Consider the following 18,655-nt stretch of genomic DNA (forward strand, 5'->3'; position numbering starts at 1 on the left):
CAGGGACTCGTTCATTGTGTTCACCTTTCGTGTTTATTTGCGCGTATCACTGCTCACTTATCTGTGATGTTAGTAAATCGTCATTTTTGAACAGATTAAGAAGGTGAGACATCGACATCAGGTTTCACGTTTTGATGCTGTAAGTCACTGAGGCGAGAAGTGAAGCTGCTTCGTGGCGACGACGACGTTTATAACTTAGATTCTTTTAACGGGAGGTTTCGTTTTATTGCAGCAGTTTGTTCGTGTTGATTTAAATGTGGGAGCTGGTTTTATAACTGACAGACTTTCACTTGATGAAGGGTGTGACAAACAAACATGCAGCGATCACTGCTTCGGTTAAATGTGTGGACAAAGAGCTCGTTCTCTGACTCTGGCACCGTGACTGAGATTTACCGGTTGATGTATGAGATTAGAAAGCTGAGCTACTGTTTAATCGCCGGTCAGACTCCGGTTGAAAGGAGCCGTATTAACCTGCTGAACAGACACATATCGCCCCCTAGTGTGGAGGAGGAACCGACTCAGCTGTCCACCTCCACCTGGAGGACAAAGGACACTGGCCAGAGAGGACAGATGGTTTGAGAGAGGAGTTAAGGAAGTCGTCTATGTCAAAGTGGAGAAACCTTCTCTAAACAGAGGAGGTGGACTGAGATTTAATTTACCAACTATTTATAATTCAGTTTTGACTTCTGTCCCCAAGAAGTTTCAACAACATTCACACATTGAGCCTCCAGGTTCCCATGGACAATAGCTTCATCAGAGCTCTATTCATAGGGTAAGTAGCCTACACACAGTTTCCCCCCATTCAAGGACAGGTAAGTATCAGCCATTATGGAAATTAGTGACCCCAGTTTCTGGTCAGCAAGTTTTTATTTATTTCCCACTAGTTTATCAGAACTGAAGAAGCTGCTCAGATGAAACGTCTTCAAGGAAATTCTACAAGTCCAGCTGATCTTATTCAGCGCTTTTTTGGAGGAGGAGGAAGGACGGACATGTTCTCTGCTGTAAACTGGGACAAAGACCTCGTTCAGAAAGTCACATTTAGAGCAAAGCTCCATTAAGATGCATGTAAACGCACTGATTGAAAGGAAAGTGTCCTCTGTCCTTTCGGTTACATGGACGTCTGAGTCGTTTCAAACACGTCCATCTGACGTCCATTTCACAACAAATACCGAGATCTCGGTTGAGCAATTTCCTGAAAAAGAATCAGAATCAGAAAAGACTTTATTGCCAAGTATATTAGTTCATGCAGGGAATCCGCCTTGTGTCTGCTGCATAAAAAGTATTAACATATTTATATGTATGTAGAATAAGATAGAAGAGGAACGTTTACTCTGGGATGTTGGCGGGTTTTCATGTGTTATATGAATAAAAACGGTTGAACTGGAGTTAAATGATCTGAGTCCAGACTGAGACGGATCAGACACGATCTGAGCTGCAGCTCCACAGTCGTGTGGTCAAACAGTCAGAGAGAGATTTCTCCAATCAGGAATAAACTGTCCTGACTCCTCCTGCACAGGCTCAGTCATCCCCTCCTTGTTTCTGGAAGCTGACACGAACGTTGCATTATTCCTCCCGAACTGAAATTCCAGGTAAAAAAGTTGTTTTTTTATTCTTCATGATCAGATTTATTTTCATACTGTCGAAATAGTTTCAGTTTAGATCTTTAAAGTTATAGAGCCTGAATGTTCAGGTTCTTACAGAGTCACAAAGTTTGAGGGTTTTACGATGTTTGCAGGAGGAAATTCAGTGGATTCAGGCGTCTCCTGTTTGTATTTAAAAAGTTCCTGCAGCTTGGAAACGGAACAAAACAAAACATAAAGCAGCATTAAGGAGGTTTAGAAGCAGGAAAAATCAGGAGTGAAGAGAAAGAAAACAGACGTTTGGAAAAACATCAGATGAAGGAGCATCAGGGCCAAAGGTGAGACAAAAAAATGAGAGGAGGTAGAATCATTTTTCATCGTGCACTTTGAGAAAAAAGAGGAAAAAAGTCGAAGTTTTGAGAGAAAAGTCATAAACTCCGCTCAGGAGCGCCCCACCCTGGTGACCTGCAGCACTACAACAAATCCACAGAATAAGTTTAAAAAAAAAAAAAAGATTTGAAAGAATGTGCTGAAGTATTCAACTTCAAATGACCAGATTATTAGATGTTCAGGTGTTAGATGTCCTCCTTTCCAACTATCAGCACCGTTTAGACGATCGTCTTATTCTTTTTTGTGTTGTTTCATATTCGAAATAAACACTTCAATCTATCAATAAATTTATCATGTTCATACGGTGAATCCAGGATGAATAAGAGATGCAGGAATGTAAGAAATCATGATCAGTGTCAGAATAACAGGAAACATCTGGTTGAGAATGAAAAAAACAACAAAAAAAACACAGAACAGGGTGAGTTCTGTTTGTCCAAAGGTCACGAGAGGACGAATAAAAACGGCTCGACAGTCAGAGCTCAGATATCGATAAATAAGTCATGAGCATCAGAGTCTCATTGGACAGAGACGCTCATGTGACTGTGACGGACTGGATGTGGGACGTCTTTAAGAAGTGAGGATATAAAAGGACCAGTCAGGCAGCATCACTTTCAGTTTCACTTTCCATCACTTCCATTTCTTCCTCAGCTCTGTCTCTGTTTCTCTGCTTTCATTTCCAGGACAAAATGTCTTCGATGCAGGATCTGATCAGGAAGAAGAGGGACGGAGGACAGTTCAGCCACGAAGACATTAAAGCCTTGATCCAGGCCGTCACGTCTGAGCCCCGCCAGGACTGTCAGATAGGTACTAAACCTCCACCAGCCTCCATCTGCTTCCTCTAAACCTCCTCTAAACCTCCTCTAAAACTCCTCTAAACCTCCTCTAAACCTCCTCTGAACCTCCTCTCATCTCATTTTCTGCTTCCTGTCTTTAAGGTGCTATGCTAATGGCTATCTGGATGAAGGGAATGGTCGTCACGGAGACCCAGAGCCTGACCAAAGAGATGATGTTATCGGGGGAAGTGTTGTCGTGGCCGGAGGAGTGGAGGAAGCTGGTGGTCGACAAACACTCGACTGGAGGCGTGGGAGATAAAGTTAGCCTGGTGTTAGCACCGGCGCTAGCTGCCTGCGGCTGTAAGGTAGAGCTACTGGATTTATCAGCATCACTGTGAGATTATTGTCGATTTTTGCTTTATTATTATTATTATTTGTTTATTTTACTGTTTTAAATAGGTTACTATCATGTAATGATGTAGAGTAGTTGACTAATAAATATCCATATAATATAATATAATATAATATAATATAATATAATATAATATAATATAATATAATATAATATATCAGCGTTTCTGCAGATTTGAATAAGTGAAATTTAAGACTTTTTAAAACCATTGTAGGTTACAGACCAACAGAAAGTATGAAAAATGTTAAAAATATAAAAAATCTAAATTTAACATCCAAAGAATTCTTGAATAAATAAATAAATTACAAATAAATTTTAAAAGATGTATCATCCAAAATGTATTTATTTAACATTTCCATTTAAAAATAATTTCAAAATATCTAAAAATAAATGTGCAAAATACAAATGAGAAGAAAAATATAAAATAAAATCAGAGTGGGTCAGTGTTCCCCAAAAATATGAAAACAGAAATAAATGTCATATGCAAAATAAAAAAAAAATAAAAGTACAGAAATGTTCTTAAATCGGTCAAATACATTAATTATTATTATTATTCTGATGTCACGCTGTGTAACTCTGACGTCCTAACCTCAGGTGTTCTTGTTTACAGGTGCCTATGATCAGTGGGCGGGGCTTAGCTCATACTGGAGGAACTCTGGATAAACTGGAATCAATTCCAGGGTACAAAGTCCAGCAGTCCCGGGAGCAGGTGAAGAAACTGATCTTTAACCAAAATCTAAACTCAGAGGTTTATTCTGGTGGAAGAATCAAAGACGTAAATTCCAGATTCATTCCAAATTCATCCCACATTCATTCCCCAGATTCATCCCACATTCATTCCTCAGATTCATCCCACATTCATTCCCCAGATTCAACCCACATTCATCCCACATTCATCCCACATTCAATCCCCAGATTCATTCCACATTCATCCCACATTCATCCCACATTCAATCCCCAGATTCATTCCACATTCATCCCAAATTTATCCCAGATTCATTACAGATTCATCCCACATTCATCCCACATTCATTCCCCAGATTCATCCCACATTCATCCCACATTCATCCCACATTCAATCCCCAGATTCATTCCAGATTCATCCCACATTCATTCCCCAGATTCATCCCACATTCATTCCCCAGATTCATCCCACATTCATTCCCCAGATTCAACCCACATTCATCCCACATTCATCCCACATTCAATCCCCAGATTCATTCCACATTCATCCCACATTCATCCCAGATTCATTCCAGATTCATCCCACATTCATTCCTCAGATTCATCCCACATTCATCCCACATTAATTCCAGATTCATCCCAAATTTATCCCACATTCATCCCACATTCATCCCACATTCAATCCCCAGATTCATTCCACATTCATCCCACATTCATCCCAGATTAATTCCAGATTCATCCCACATTCACTCCAGATTCTTTCCTCAGATTAATTTCTCAGATTCATCCCACATTCATTCCTCAGATTCCTTATATTCTTATAATGTGATATGTTTACAGATCAGCTGTGATTCATATCAGACATGTCTTGACATTTAGGATTTCAAATCTTGATGACTTTACAGAAATCAGTGAGACAAACCGATCAAATGTTGTTGCCAAGCAACAGTAAACAACAATCCACCCCTAGGCTAACATTAGCTGGCATGCTACTGTAGATAAATATTAAAACAGTTAAAATCTCTGCACTCTTAAAACCTTTGTGTGTGTGTGTGTTTTTCTTTTGTCAAGTTAAAATAAATCTTCTTTATCTTTTGGGTTTAATTGACACATTTACGGGTGCATTCTTGCCACCTACTGGCCTGGAGTATTTAGACAACAGTGTCTGATCTGAGAGGATAATCTAAATTAAATCCTGTAGTGTGTGCGTGTTTGAGATTGGCGATAGGATTTAGTGTGTGATGGAATTTTGAAATCATGCAGGATTTTAAACTCCTTCAGTACAAGTGTTTTCCTGCTACACATGGAGCCATTGTTTCATTGGAGGTACTGACCTCAGACTCACTGCAGATCCTGAACATCGTCGGCTCGGTGGGCTGTTGCATCGTGGGTCAAACGGAGACGCTGGTTCCTGCAGATCGAGTCCTGTACGCTCTGCGGGACGTCACCAGCACCGTGGACAGTGTACCGCTCATCACCGGTACTGACCTGGGTCCACAAACACAAACCACAACAGTTATGAGACTATAAATATGGATGGAGCAGCTCCTCTAAAGTCAAGCCAAAGCTAGTAGAGCTCCCCCTGGTGTCTGGCTGCAGTATAGGTCCTATGCTCCGCCCCCCCATGTTAGTGGGTGGGACTTGGGCCAAACTAAAACACTAGAATACATGTCAAAAACAAAAATCAAGGATGGTTTCTGTCATTTTATAATGTTGTTATAATGTTGCTGAATGTTCAAGTGTCACTTTTTTGGATGAGTTTTGTTTTAGTTCGTTATTTGATGCTATAGAAACAGGATGTGACACAATGGTCACCACCGGTTGCCATGCCAACCGCTACATAAAGACGTCCGATGGGAGCATGAGAGTTTAAAATTAAGTCCAACATTTCCTTGTAGCTGGTGGAGGCAGAGCAGAGTGTAGCATTAATTAAAGGAAAACACCAGTGAATCTGGAGGAAGTGTGGGCGGGGAAACGATATCGTGGACGTGGCGTCCATATTTATGTACAGTCTGTTGGGTTTCAAACACTTTACATGTGTGGCTGTGCTGATTTCCAGGTTCCATCATCTCAAAGAAAGGTGCTGAGTCGCTTTCTGCTCTGGTGCTGGACGTGAAGTTTGGACGAGCTGCTCTCTACAAAGACCTGGACGGAGCTAAAGAGCTAGCAAAGCTGATGGTAGCACACATTCACATAAAATAAGCCTTTAATGTGAAACAGGGAGTAATAAAGTGGTGGTGAATGAAAAGAAGTGGAACTAAAGTTTAAATCTCTGTCATTTACAGGATATAAATATTTGAGTGAACTCAGCCTCGTTCTTGTTTCAGGTGGACACAGGAAACGGGTTGGGCATAAAAACGGCGGCGGCCCTGAGCCGGATGGACGGTACGATCGGTCGGTGTGTGGGCAACAGTCTGGAGGTGATCGAATCCCTGGAGACGCTGAAGGGGAAGGGACCCGATGACCTCATGGAGCTGGTGATGAGTCTGGGTAACGAGAAATGAAACTGAACGTGTCGTAAAACTGAAACCTTAAGATGAATCGCTGAATATTTGGTTCATTAAGGGATGCTAAAGGTGATGCTAAGTGATATTTGTAATTGATCATTTTATTTTTTATTAATTTAAAAAAGTGTTTTTTTAAATCTTTGCTTTTAGCTCAACAAAATCATAAATTATCTGATAATTAATTGATTATCAGATTATTAAGTAAGTTTAAGCCATAGCCTTAAATAAAAATATATAAATATTGTTAGCAACATTGATTCATATCAGTAAATAAAACCATTAGACTATTTACCATTTTGAATTTTGGAGAATTTTTTTTTTCTTTGAAATAATAATTTAAACCTTAATGAGTTATTACACTGTGTAAACGTGTTTATATTTTTATTTTTAATATTCGTGATCGTGGACTTTTTTGTGTATTTCCCCGAAATACTTTATTTAAATATTACCCGTGTCTTCCTGAAGGGGGCGTCCTGCTGATGATGGTCGGCTTGGTTCCCGACCAATCAGAGGGCAGCAAACGGATTTCCGAAGCCGTGAATGGTGGAGCCGCTCTGAAGAAGTTCCAGGAAATGATGGAGGCTCAGGGCGTGGCCAAAGAGACGGCTCGCGCTCTATGCTCCGCCCACTGCGACTACTTCAGCGTCTTGAGGAAATCTGAGTTCCAGCAGGAACTGACCGCTCCTACTGATGGTGCGACAGGAAAAAAAAAAAAGAAATATATATATATTCATATTATATTATAATTATGTGGCTAAACTAAAAACATTTATTTGTTTATCTTCTTCTTCCTGTAGGTGTCGTTGCGGACATCGACGGTATGGCTTTGGCGGAGGTTCTTCATAAGTTGTTGCGGGGGGCGAGCTAATGTCTCGGGTCAGATCAGAAGGTGCGGATAGAGATGTTTGTCGAATCAAGATGGGGGAGTGATGTATATGATGAGAGAGATAAGATAGATGATGATGATGATGATGAAGATGAAGATGATGATAATGAAGATGATGAAGATGATGATGATGATGATGAAGATGATGAAGATGATGAAGATGATGATGATGATGATGATGAAGATGATGAAGATGATGGTGATGATGATGATGAAGATGATGAAGATGATGAAGATGATGAAGATAATGATGATGATGATAGTGATGATGATAGTGATGATGATGGTGATGATGATGATGATGAAGATGATGGTGATGAAGATAATGATGATGATGATGGTGATGATGATGATGATGGTGATGATGGTGATGGTGATGATGATGAAGATGATGATGATGATGGTGATGATGGTGATGATGGTGATGATGAAGATGATGATGATGATGATGATGAAGATGATGGTGATGATGATGATGATGATGTTTTGCAGGCTCCCCGTGGGTGCGGATCCATTACGAGACTCCGCCCCTGACCCCAGACCTGACCAGTCGGCTTCAGAGCGCCCTGAAGGTCCAGAAAGACGACGGCACCCAAACGCAGCACGGCCCCAAACTGGTGGCGGAGGTTCTTCTTCCAGATCAACTCTAATGCAACAGTCATCGGAGATTCTGGAGGGAAAATCTTATAATCCACAATTTACACCCTCACAACAAAACACATCAAGCAACTGAGCCTCACGACAAAAGTTGTAGCTGAATGAAACCATCACACAAACAGTGCCAGTCTGACGATGTATATCATCACATCAGCCGCGCCAACAAACAGCGGCGTCCAAGATCTGTGACAACAATAAAAACACCATGTTTCATGGCATCACACAGCAATCAATATACAAAGTCACCACACATTACATTACAAAGCCAAACCCACATTTCAGCACCACAGACACATACCGCATAAAATATATCAGTTCCATTTACATTAAAAATAAATTACACTCACCAAGTGCCTTTTCCACAAGTTCCCAGTGAACCACGTTTTCCTTAGAAACCACTCGGGTTCAAAGTCCTACTTTTGTCTTTAACCTCTTGAGAAATTATTAAATCCTCCGGTCATTATGCTCCAAAAACCTTTATCTCCAACTTCTGACAAAGTCCTGAACCTCACACCAGCCAAATAGTCAACACAATTATTATTATTATTAATCATTATTATTATTATTAATGATAAATTGGGACAATGACCATTAATTAACATTCATGCGTTAGTCATCAGTGTAAATGCGCCGGACTTAGCACAGATGCTAATTTTCCGTCGTAGTCCGAAGGCAGGTACACAACACAGAAAGACGGTGTCATGACAAAACATTTGACCCACAATTATATATGTATGAGAAAGAATATTAATGGACCATCAACCAAAGACTATGCAACAGATTAAGAAAATTATTCAGACTATGTGAGAACATGTCTGATTTATTTTTAACCAGTAATTGAGTTTTTTTTTTTTTTTTTTTCCGCTTACAGATGAGACCATTTGGCAGAATTTAGTTTTCGCCTTCATCCTCCAGTGTTTTTTCTCCGCTGTGTTGTTTTACTGCTATTAGCTGACCTGTGCAGTCCCCGCCCCCCGCTTCCAATCGTCCAATGAGAATCCTCTGGGTCCTGAACGTCACAACAGCATCAGGCGCAACTAACTATTCACACACAGCTACGCTACAAACAGCGTCTACAGAGGAAACTGCCTTCAGCACATTTCATTGGGGACAAAGTTTATTTCTTATTAGCTTACGCGCAACAACATTATTGATACAGGAAAACCTGTAAAAGCTAAAAATCCTCGCCTGCACAGCAGCGCCCCCTGGTGGCGGTGATAAAAATGATAAATCCACATTATAAAACATCCTGAGCACAAAATTACAAACGCGAGGTGCTGCTGCTGCTTTGTGTAACAACTTCTTCCATGTATTTCACTTTGTCTTTACTAACCTCTGAATGTGTGATCATGATCCAATAAAATTCAGTTTAACTCAAAAAACTGTTTGACTCTATGTTTTAATTCTAACTGAATTATTAAAAAAAATCAGTCGCCTTTAGTTAAATAAAACAAACTAGATTTTTTTTTTTACAACAAATGAAACTTTATTAAACAATCCCAGTTTTGACAAAAACAGAACACAAAAGTCCATTTATCAACATCAACAAGTCTTTTTATTTTATTTATAAAAAAATACAAAGAGAAAACAAACTCCTGTCGGACGCACGGAGCCGGGCCTTCATCCGTTACCATGGAGACGGCGGTCCAGGGATGGGATGGGGTGTCGGGGGGGTCAGAGGTCAGTGGACCACGGAGTTTAGGGGCTCGGCTCTGATGTTTCCTAGATCCAGGGTGGAGTCCGTCTCCTCGTCGATCTCCCCGATCACAGCCCTGAGACACAAATAAACAGATCAGACTCTTAGAGGTGAAGGTTTGTGTGAAGACTGAGACGACGAGGACGACGAGGACTCACACGTTGTCTCCGCGGACGATGTAAAGTCCCAGAACCACCTGCTCCACCCCTTGACTGGAGCTGAACACGCGCTCATGACTCTCGTCCAGAATCAGGTTGATGGTCTGATCGAAGCCCTTCAGGGTCCCCTGAGGACAACAACCACAGCGCTGAGCTAGGCTAGGCTAGGCTAGGCTAGGCTAAGCTAATTATGGCTACACTCCATTCAATGCAGTACCAGTATTAGACCAGTAGATGGAGACAAACACTGTGTAGAGGCACAGACAGGAAGGAAGGAAGGAAGGGAAGGAAGGGAAGGAAGGAATGGAGGGGGGAAGGGAAGGAGGGATGGAAGGAATAAAGGAAGGAAGGAAGGAAGGAAGGAAGAGAGGGAGGAAGGGTGGAAGGGAGGAAAGGAAGGAGGGAAGGAAGGGAAGGATGGGAAGGAAGGAATGGAGGGGGGGAGGGAAGGAGGGATGGAAGGAATAAAGGAAGGAAGGAAGGAAGGAAGGAAGAGAGGGAGGAAGGGTGGAAGGGAGGAAAGGAAGGAGGGAAGGAAGGGAAGGATGGAAGGAAGGAAAGGAGGGATGGAAGGAAGGAAGGAAGGAAGGAAGGAAGGAAGGAAGTAAAGAAGGGAAGAAGGAATAAAGGAAGGAATGAAGGATGGAAGGAAGGAAGGAAGGAAGGAAGGTAAGGAGGGAAGGAATGGAGGGGGAAAGGGAAGGAAGGGTGGAAGGGAGGAAAGGAAGGAAGGAATAAAGGAAGGAAGGAAGGAAGAGAGGGAGGAAGGGAAGGAGGGAAGGAAGGAAGGGAAGGAGGGATGGAAGGGAGGAAAGGAAGGAAGGAAGGAAGGAATAAAGGAAGGAAGTAAAGAAGGGAAGAAGGAATAAAGGAAGGAAGGAAGGAAGGATGGAAGGAAGGAAAAAAAGGAACGTGAGGGAAGGACGGAAAGAAAGAAAGAGGGGAGGATGGAAGGAAGGAAGGATGGAGGGAAGGATGGAAGGATGGATGGAGGGAGGTCTATTTGCGAGGTCTTTGAACTCACCACAATCATTCTTCCGTCTGAGGTGACTATGGCCACAGTACCTGAACAAATACCAGTTAAAGAAAAACAACAACACGTTTAAAGTGAATAAAAATGTTTTAACTTCACAACTAAAACAGGAGCTAAAGATTTAGCATCGGCTCGGGTCAATAACGTGTCTGTCAGAGCTACTGATGCTAACGATAGCATCGCATTTCCAGAGAAAACCTCTGCGATATGTCACTAAATGTGTAAATCGCGGCTTTATTACTGAGGATGAAACATAAACATCCCAGCTAACAGGCTAAGCTAACAAACGTTTACTCATTCATTCAAACGGGCGGTTAGCATGCTAGCGTGTTAGCCGGCTAGCAGCAGCAGGATACGGTTAATGTAGCTCTCCAGGGCGGTGGACATGTTTCCTCCCGGTTTATTAAATATTTATTTATTCCGTTATTAATCCAACGCGGCCGTCGGTGAATGTTTTCCACCGGTTCACTACGAACTGAAAAACACACCGGAAGGAGAAGAGCGAAGACCGGATTAACCGAGCACAGATCTACGGAGCAGCCAGACAGGAGAGGAGAGCACCGAGCGATGCGTCACACTGAACAGGGAAGGAAAGGAAACAGGGGAGGAGAGAAGGAAACAGGGAAGGAAAGAATAACCAAAGGAAGGAAGTGAAGCAGCTACATCTTTATTTATTCATGTGTAACAAATTATTGATTCATGTGATTTCAACTTTTAACACTTTTAACTCAGTGAAGTTTCAGTTTGTAATGTTTTTGATAAGAAACGAGTCCAGAGTCCCAGCAGGTCTCTTTATCTTTATTGTTGCTCAGTAGTCGTCCATACAAAGGGGGGTGGAGGAGAAGATCAGACACCAGGAACTTGAGGAACGTCAGGAACTTGAGGAACGTTGGGAACGTCATGCTACCAAAGTATTAAATCTGTACAAAAATACTTTACAACATCCCTGTTCCTTTAAAGAAAAATACAGTTTGGTTGGTGAAGCTACATGGAAACGAATCAGACCCATAGTTCAGATGGCAGTGCAATGCATGTGTGTGTTAAATGTGTTGTGTGTGTGTGTGTTTAATGTGTGCGTGTGTTATGTGTGCGTGTGTTATGTGTGTGTATGTGTGTGTGTGTGCGTGGACGTCTTGCTGAGGTGAGTGCAAATCCCTGCAATGTTACACACACACAAACACACACAACACAGACATGCATACGAATACACACACACACGCTAAGACAAACATACGGATGAACACAAACACACTTCCCACATGCACACAAAGAGAGTGTGTATGGCTTTTAGGTCATCCTGAAGCCACGCCCCCTCAGCTTCGCGGCTTGCTCCTATTGGTGGAACAGTTTGTCTCAGCTGAACGATGAAATGTGTTGTTTGTGTAATGTTAGGCGTAAAACAGAGCATGTGCTAACTGACAGCTACTCGTGTGCTAACTAAACCCTAGTGCTAACTATATGCTACCCAGGTTAGCTCGCTAGCTTTGTTATCTTGGGTGTCAGAACTGTGTCGCTAACGGACTGTGCCCTGTGCTAGTTACATTATCAAGGTGTACATAGCTCGGTGTTATTCATACAACGTTAGCCAAATGTTAGCCTCGTTGTAGATGTTAGCCTTGTGCTGTCATGTTGTTGTTTTATCTACTTTGGCTAGCATAAAGGTGTCAAACGTACTCTTAGTGTACATTGTATGCTAATGAACAATTAGCATTGTTAGCTAACACCTAGTTATGCTTCTAATGTGTTTGCTAACTTTATGTTAGGTGTCAAGCTATAGCTTTAACAGCCAGGTCTTTTGCTAAATCTCTTTAGTTGATGTTAGCCCTGTGTTAGCTTTGTGCAAAGTTTGTGCTAACCACACACCAGCTGAGATAAACCGTTAGCCTTTTATAAACTGTATGCTAACCATGTATAGGCCGTGTTGCCCATGCACTAATAGATGGTAAACTCATCTCCTGGCCTTGTGCTATGCGTGTAGCCACGTGATATGGCGCGACGCTCAGTGTCTGCTAGCCACATAACAACCGTATGTTAGCGCTGTACTTGAAATCTAAAACGAAGCTAATAGTGGAGCCTGCGGCCGCCATGTTGGATGTGCTTCACTCTGCCCACACGCAGATATTCCAAATATGGGCATGAGGGTCGTGTTGGGGCGGAGCTAAAGCAGCCTGGACGTTGAGACACGCCCACCCAACTCTCCGCTACTGTTCACTCAAAGCGGGAAGGCCGTTAATTAAGGAGATTTTTAAACCTCAATATCAAAAAAATGAACTCATGAGTTAGAAAAAAAATCCCCCATACAGTTGTCATGAATAGTGACAGTAGTTTTTTGTAGCGGGCTGTAAACATGTTTAATAAAGCTGTAAAGTTGGGCTTTTTAACATGGGGCTCTATGGGGATTTGCTCCCTTTTGGAGCCTCAAGTGGCCACTAGATGAACTGCAGCTTTTTTGCACTTCCGCATGGACTTCATCGCTCAGACGTTGAGTTTGCCGCCTGAGTTTGCGCAGCCAATCACAGCCGTGTTACCGGGCAGATTCCGGATTGTCCTCAGGAAGAGTTTTAATTGGTTGTTGGTGCTGAAGGAGGGTTCTGATTGGCTGGTTTAGTTCAGACTGAGGTGAGAGCGGGTACACACACACACACACACACACACACACACACACACTAGTATTAATTAAGTATTAACTGTCACAGGTTCCTTTTTTTCTTATGTTTTCGAGGTTATGACGTGAAGGTTTTCGGGGGTTTTGATATGAACAGCGACGGGACGGAACCGCTCTTAAATCTATTTTACATCTTTTCAGGTTCAGTCGCCATGGAAACAAACTAACAAACAAACAAACAAACAAACAGAGAACTGACAATAGTCAAACAAAAAAAAAAACAAAGAAACAAAACAACACACCGATCGATTAGCATAATAGATCACTGTTACTGGGGCCGGTTAGGAAGGGAGGGAGGGGGCGGGGCTTTGTGGGAGTAGGGGCGGGGTCATGCTTGGCTTCTTCCCAGGAGCTGATTGGTTGTTTTTTTTTTCTTCTTCTTTTTTTTCGTGAACCAATTACAGACAGGCAAGTAAATGTTAGTTATCCTGATTGGTTCCAGCCAATCAGAACTGCCCGTCTGCCCGTTGCTCCGGCTTCCTATTGGTCGCAGGAAGAGGAGGGGCGGGACAAAGCCACGACTAGGAATTAGAAGTGGGAGGGGCTTAACTGGCCTCGTGTTTTTAGCACACGCGCACAAACAAACAGACACTCACACATACATACACAGTGTGGCCAGTCCGACGGGTGTAAACAGTAGAAAAAAGATTCTTATTGAACTGCTCAGTGTCGTCTTCATCATCATCATCATCATCATCATCATCATCATCATCATCATCATCATCATCATCATCATCCGATCTGCAGCTCATTCATGGCACAGAACTAAAGTTTTAACAGTAAACCCTTCGTCTTTGAGTCCATTTTGTCAGGGATTCTCCGATCAGTATCGGCTGATGAATTATTGGAAATCGTTTTTCATTATTTTAGATTAATGCTAATGCTAATGCTAATCCACCCCAAAGGATTTGCCTGGAGATTGTGCGTCCTCCACCGTCGTACCAAAGTTTGATTTCTGTCGTCCGGTCGGTTCATGTCGGGGGCCGACGTCGCTCAAGTGCTTTTGGGGTTTTCTTAAAATTATTTGAGGCTTCAGGTGAATTAAATAATTAGATTTGATGGTCTAGATATGATCTTATTTAGGAATCTGAACCCCAGCCTTCGAGATTCCACGTACCACCTCCTCTCCCATATCTGATCTACAACTTTACACTTGTAAGTATCAAGACTTGCACCTCAAACAAAACCTGAATCTCAACCTTCTGGTTCCCACGGTTCCTCAGATCATATTTAGTGTGAGTTAAAAGAGTCGTTGTCAGATTATTAATCGAGACCATGTGAACTAGTTTTACCTTTAGTGGATCTCAGGCCTTTGACGTAAGTGAACAGACTTTGGACTTTGACTTGATTTGGTTCAGGTGATCCCAATAACATCAACCCTCGATCGGAGCATCCCTAGTCTCCTTGGCAACCTTTCTGTCCATCAGCAGAATCTGGGTTCTGGACCTGGGTCCAATCAGTCTTTGTGCTGCTGTGGTTGTTGGCCGGTACAGCAAGATACAGTGAGTTCTGGTTCTAGTAGGACCAGAACTCATGGCTCTAGGCTCCTAGAAGCAGTGCCCACGGTTCCCAGACTATTAAGACCACGAAAAAGCCCCGTGCCTTGGACCAATAGGAACACTGGTTGTGGTTCTGGTGTCAGAGGAAACAGTTGCCGTGGTTCTGCCACCACAAAGACCAGCATCCATGTGTCTTCATCCAGAAGCAACACCGACACCTACAGTCCTGTTACCTGCGAGACCATGAACCAAAACCGTGTCTTGGACCGGGTTAGACCACCGGGTGTGGCTCTGACTAAGACCAGAACCTATGTACCTAGGACCAGTAGGACTGGCCTCTAGTTGTGGCTCTTTAATAAGACAGATGAGACCTAGTTCTGGGTTTTTGGACCAGTTAGGTCTGTTGCCGTGGCTGTGTCTTCAGTAGGACCCGTAACCATTAATCCTGGACCCGTTAGGCCAGAGGCTCCAGCTGTGGTTCCAGTGGGATCAGTGACACCAGTAGAACCAGTCTGCAGAACTGGTTCCGGTGGAAACGTGAGGAGTTGCTCCGGTCCATCAGTGTGCTTTCAGGCTGCTTCAGCAGTTCAAGGCTCAAACGTAAGTGGTCAAAGGTCAAAGTTCATCCAGAGGGTGTGTGTAGCACCATGGGAGGTCCACTGTGTTGTACCGTCCTCCTCGCTGACCTCTCCAGTCCAGTCTGGTGAGAACCGGCTGGATCCACTCTGATCCAGTTTTTTGTTTTGCTATAAGGAACTATTAGTTACCTGCCCCACCCCGAACGCCACCCCCAACCCGTCTCCCGGTTGGCTCCATTTGATCGGACCGCCGTCTTCTCCGTGACCCGTGGAGAGCTCCGACGGGCCCAGCTCGCTGCCGATTGGCTGAGGCGAGTGGCTGCTGTTGGCGGTGCCGTCGGTGTGATTGGCCAGCGAGGAGGACGAAGGGTTCCTGCTGATGACGAGCTCCAGTCGGTTCGGAGACTCTGCGATCAGAGGAACCACGAGGCAGCAGTCAAAGTCCCTGGTCCGAACATGGTTGATCTGGTAAACAGAAAACTTATTCAGACGGAGAAGACCTCAAACTGGAACAGGTTCATTAGGTCCAAAGAGCTGGTAGAGAGTCTGGTTCTAGAGATGTTCCTCATAAATCTCACCACCAGGAACTAGGACCTGAAGACTTGGATGAAACATCTTCAACAAACCCAATGCAACTTCTCATTCCTTCCTTCTACACAAACACTGAGAACTATTTATTTGTCTGTCTCAGTTATGTTCTTCTCTTCCCTTCCCTTCCCTTCCCTTCCCTTTCCTTCCTTCCTTCCTTCCTTCCTTCCTTCCTTCCTTGTTATAGTGAGAACCTTTTCTTTGATTCCTTTGTGTGTCTGGTACCTGAGAAGAAACTGACAGTAAAGTTGACTCTGACTTCTAGTTTCTCTTGTTCCGGCTTCGTTTCAGTTTCTGTTTTTTTGTGCTTTTGTACCTGTAGTATTCGGTCGTAGGCTCGGAGGCCGCCCTTCTCCGCCGGTCCCCCCGGTCGGATGTTATTGACGTAGACGCCGCGGTCCAACAAACCGTCCGAAACACTGAAACCGAAGTCTTCCAGGTCCGAGACTTTCTCCAGGGTCAACTAAAAAAAACACAGGATCAGTGTTAAAACCAGCTCATTTAAAATCAGTCACTGACGAGCGAAGCGTCACTCAAACGTCACCTTGTGGAGTTCTACAGGGTTCTGGTTCAGTATCTCGTTGACCTCCTGCCTCATTTTCCTCATGGCAAAGGCTCGGCGCTGAGGGTCCGAGGGCAAGGTGTTGGAGCGCGGCGTCACCTGGAACATTTACATGAACGTTATTCTCCGGGTGTGGACTCAGTGGAGTCAAACTATAACCTGTTATTCATTCAGAGCGTGGACCTGGGGTCTGGAGCTGCTGCGCTCCTGGAAACTGGCCTGGCGTCCCAGCGTGCTCCGCAGGGGGGCGGGGTCGTGGTTCAGGCTGAGGGTGGAGCCCGACATGATGGTTGCCTGGAGACAGCCAATCAGAGAGCACCAGTCAGAGGCGACCAATCAGGAGGCAGATGTTAAAAACACGGAGACTAAAGGGCAGAAGCTTTGACTCCAGCTGGGACCAGACGGGACTCGTTTATGTCGACAGAGCTGCTTTTAAAAGCCTCCACTGAAGCTTCTGACTTCCTGTTGCTGCTGTTAAAGGACGAAGTCGACTGGTGACTTCATCTGCTTCTAGGGAAGGAAGCAAGGAAGGAAGATACACTGTTTGCTTCCTTCCTTCCTTCCTTCCGATGCATCTCTACTGTCCAGTATCTGCTTCTATTCATCCATTTATTGACCAGGTCTTCACTTTTCTCCAGAGGAAACGAACCAGACGTGTCTCATGTCGTTTCTCACGTCAAACAACACTTCAGCCAATCAGAATCCAGGACTCATATCAGACCACATGCATGACTGACACAACTACCCATCAGGCCTTGCACAAGCTCTGCTGGCATGCGTTGCTCAAACCGCCATGCCTGATGCAACATGACTGTGCCACGTGGTTGGTCACAAGCTGGAGGATGTCACGATGACGGACGCCACCAACGCCACCACGGTCTGTAGCTCGCCGAGCGCTCTGAGGGCTGATTCACAGACGACTGCGTCTCCGAACGCGTCGTCACATTTATCGATTCACAGATTCACCACCAAAAACAATACGACGACATTTCACCATCTCACGATAAATGTGATAAATGCAAAGTTGACGATGTTGCTGCACTTAGCGTATAATCGAGGTACTGATGTTCTAAACGTACTCAAAGTACTCGACGTTCTAAACATATTCGAATTACTCAAAGTAAACATTCTGAATGTATTCGACGTTCTCAAAGTACTTGACGTACTCCAGTTACTTAACGTTCGCAACATACTTTAAATACTCGTCATTAAACGTACTCAACGTTTTAAACGTACTCAAAGCTTGATGTTCTAAACATATTTAACGTATTCGAAACCTTGACGTTCTAAATGTACTTGATGTACTCGAATTACTTCACATTCTAAGCGTATCTGATGTTTTAAGACGTTCTAAGCGTATTTGACGTTCTAAGCGTATTTGACGTTCTAAGCGTATCTGACGTTCTCGTAGCCGTAGCTCACCTGTAATAATCTAATAATCTCATGTTTAGAGAAGAATAATGAGTCTGGATGGAGACACTGAAACAAGGTTCCTCATTAATAACATGGAACTGGTTCAGATATCAGAAGGTGGAACAAACTAACGTCTAGGACAGCACACGGAGAACGACCAGAACCAGAACCAGAGCCAGAACCAGAGCCAGGAGGAACCGGGTCCTGTGGGACCGGTGCCTCTGCTGCCCCCTGCTGGGTGAGCGGTGCATCGCGTCGCCTATGAACCAGCCCATAGAGTGAGTTAGTCGCATTCAGAAAACCAGCGAACATGTCCAACGTTGGACAAGGTCCGGTTACAGAGGGGGAGGACGGGGGAGGACGGGGGAGGACGGGGTGAGTTAGTGGAGGGGAGGGAGGAGGATACCAGAGTGAGGAGGTGCGTCTCCTTCCCAGACTCCTGGAAGAGAAGGAGTCATTTCTCTTTTTTACTGCTGCGCAACTGAACACGGCACAAACATTTAAAATTAAAATAAAAATAAATGCACAAAAACCAGTAAAATAACAATAATAATAATAATATTAATACTAATAA

At 43.6% G+C, this 18,655-nt stretch overlaps 3 protein-coding genes across 3 annotated transcripts in view; 1 reads left to right on the forward strand and 2 right to left on the reverse strand.

The window, feature by feature from the left end:
* Window positions 1-2,136: 2,136 nt before the first annotated feature.
* Window positions 2,137-9,271, forward strand: LOC125000406 (thymidine phosphorylase). The gene is made up of 9 exons (XM_047575955.1): window positions 2,137-2,774; window positions 2,906-3,108; window positions 3,766-3,864; window positions 5,190-5,319; window positions 5,899-6,017; window positions 6,167-6,329; window positions 6,812-7,039; window positions 7,144-7,209; window positions 7,716-9,271. The coding sequence occupies exons 1-9, from the start codon at window positions 2,657-2,659 to the stop codon at window positions 7,880-7,882; spliced, it is 1,293 nt and encodes a 430-aa protein (XP_047431911.1). The 5' UTR covers window positions 2,137-2,656; the 3' UTR covers window positions 7,883-9,271.
* Window positions 9,272-9,349: 78 nt separating this feature from the next.
* lsm8 (LSM8 homolog, U6 small nuclear RNA associated) lies at window positions 9,350-11,316 on the reverse strand. Its single transcript, XM_047574898.1, has 4 exons — window positions 11,133-11,316; window positions 10,768-10,808; window positions 9,744-9,871; window positions 9,350-9,661 (listed from the first exon to the last, which is right to left on the reverse strand). Exons 1-4 carry the CDS (start codon window positions 11,161-11,163, stop codon window positions 9,571-9,573), a joined length of 291 nt encoding a protein of 96 aa, XP_047430854.1. The 5' UTR covers window positions 11,164-11,316; the 3' UTR covers window positions 9,350-9,570.
* Window positions 11,317-11,427: 111 nt separating this feature from the next.
* Window positions 11,428-18,655, reverse strand: part of grip1 (glutamate receptor interacting protein 1) — a 33,087-nt gene continuing 25,859 nt past the window's right edge. Inside the window, exons 24-28 of the mRNA XM_047575359.1 lie at window positions 18,488-18,520; window positions 16,852-16,962; window positions 16,651-16,767; window positions 16,423-16,569; window positions 11,428-15,983 (exon numbers count right to left, since the gene is read on the reverse strand). Coding sequence (XP_047431315.1) covers window positions 15,687-15,983; window positions 16,423-16,569; window positions 16,651-16,767; window positions 16,852-16,962; window positions 18,488-18,520 — 705 coding nt within the window. The 3' untranslated portion in view covers window positions 11,428-15,686. The remainder of the gene's footprint in view (window positions 15,984-16,422; window positions 16,570-16,650; window positions 16,768-16,851; window positions 16,963-18,487; window positions 18,521-18,655) is intronic.

This window comes from Mugil cephalus, chromosome 22 (assembly GCF_022458985.1).
Source record: "Mugil cephalus isolate CIBA_MC_2020 chromosome 22, CIBA_Mcephalus_1.1, whole genome shotgun sequence".
Lineage (NCBI taxonomy): Eukaryota > Metazoa > Chordata > Actinopteri > Mugiliformes > Mugilidae > Mugil > Mugil cephalus.

Excerpts from the sequence above, each read along its gene's own strand:
- LOC125000406 (XM_047575955.1), top strand. The coding sequence starts at position 2,657 with ATGTCTTCGATGCAGGATCTGATCAGGAAGAAGAGGGACGGAGGACAG. Across the intron at positions 5,320-5,898 it reads CAGTGTACCGCTCATCACCG|GTTCCATCATCTCAAAGAAA; the intron begins GTACTGACCTGG and ends GCTGATTTCCAG. Across the intron at positions 7,210-7,715 it reads TAAGTTGTTGCGGGGGGCGA|GTTTTGCAGGCTCCCCGTGG; the intron begins GCTAATGTCTCG and ends GATGATGATGAT.
- lsm8 (XM_047574898.1), bottom strand. The coding sequence starts at position 11,163 with ATGTCCACCGCCCTGGAGAGCTACATTAACC. Across the intron at positions 9,872-10,767 it reads CAGACGGAAGAATGATTGTG|GGGACCCTGAAGGGCTTCGA; the intron begins GTGAGTTCAAAG and ends TGTTGTCCTCAG. Across the intron at positions 9,662-9,743 it reads ATCGTCCGCGGAGACAACGT|GGCTGTGATCGGGGAGATCG; the intron begins GTGAGTCCTCGT and ends TTTGTGTCTCAG.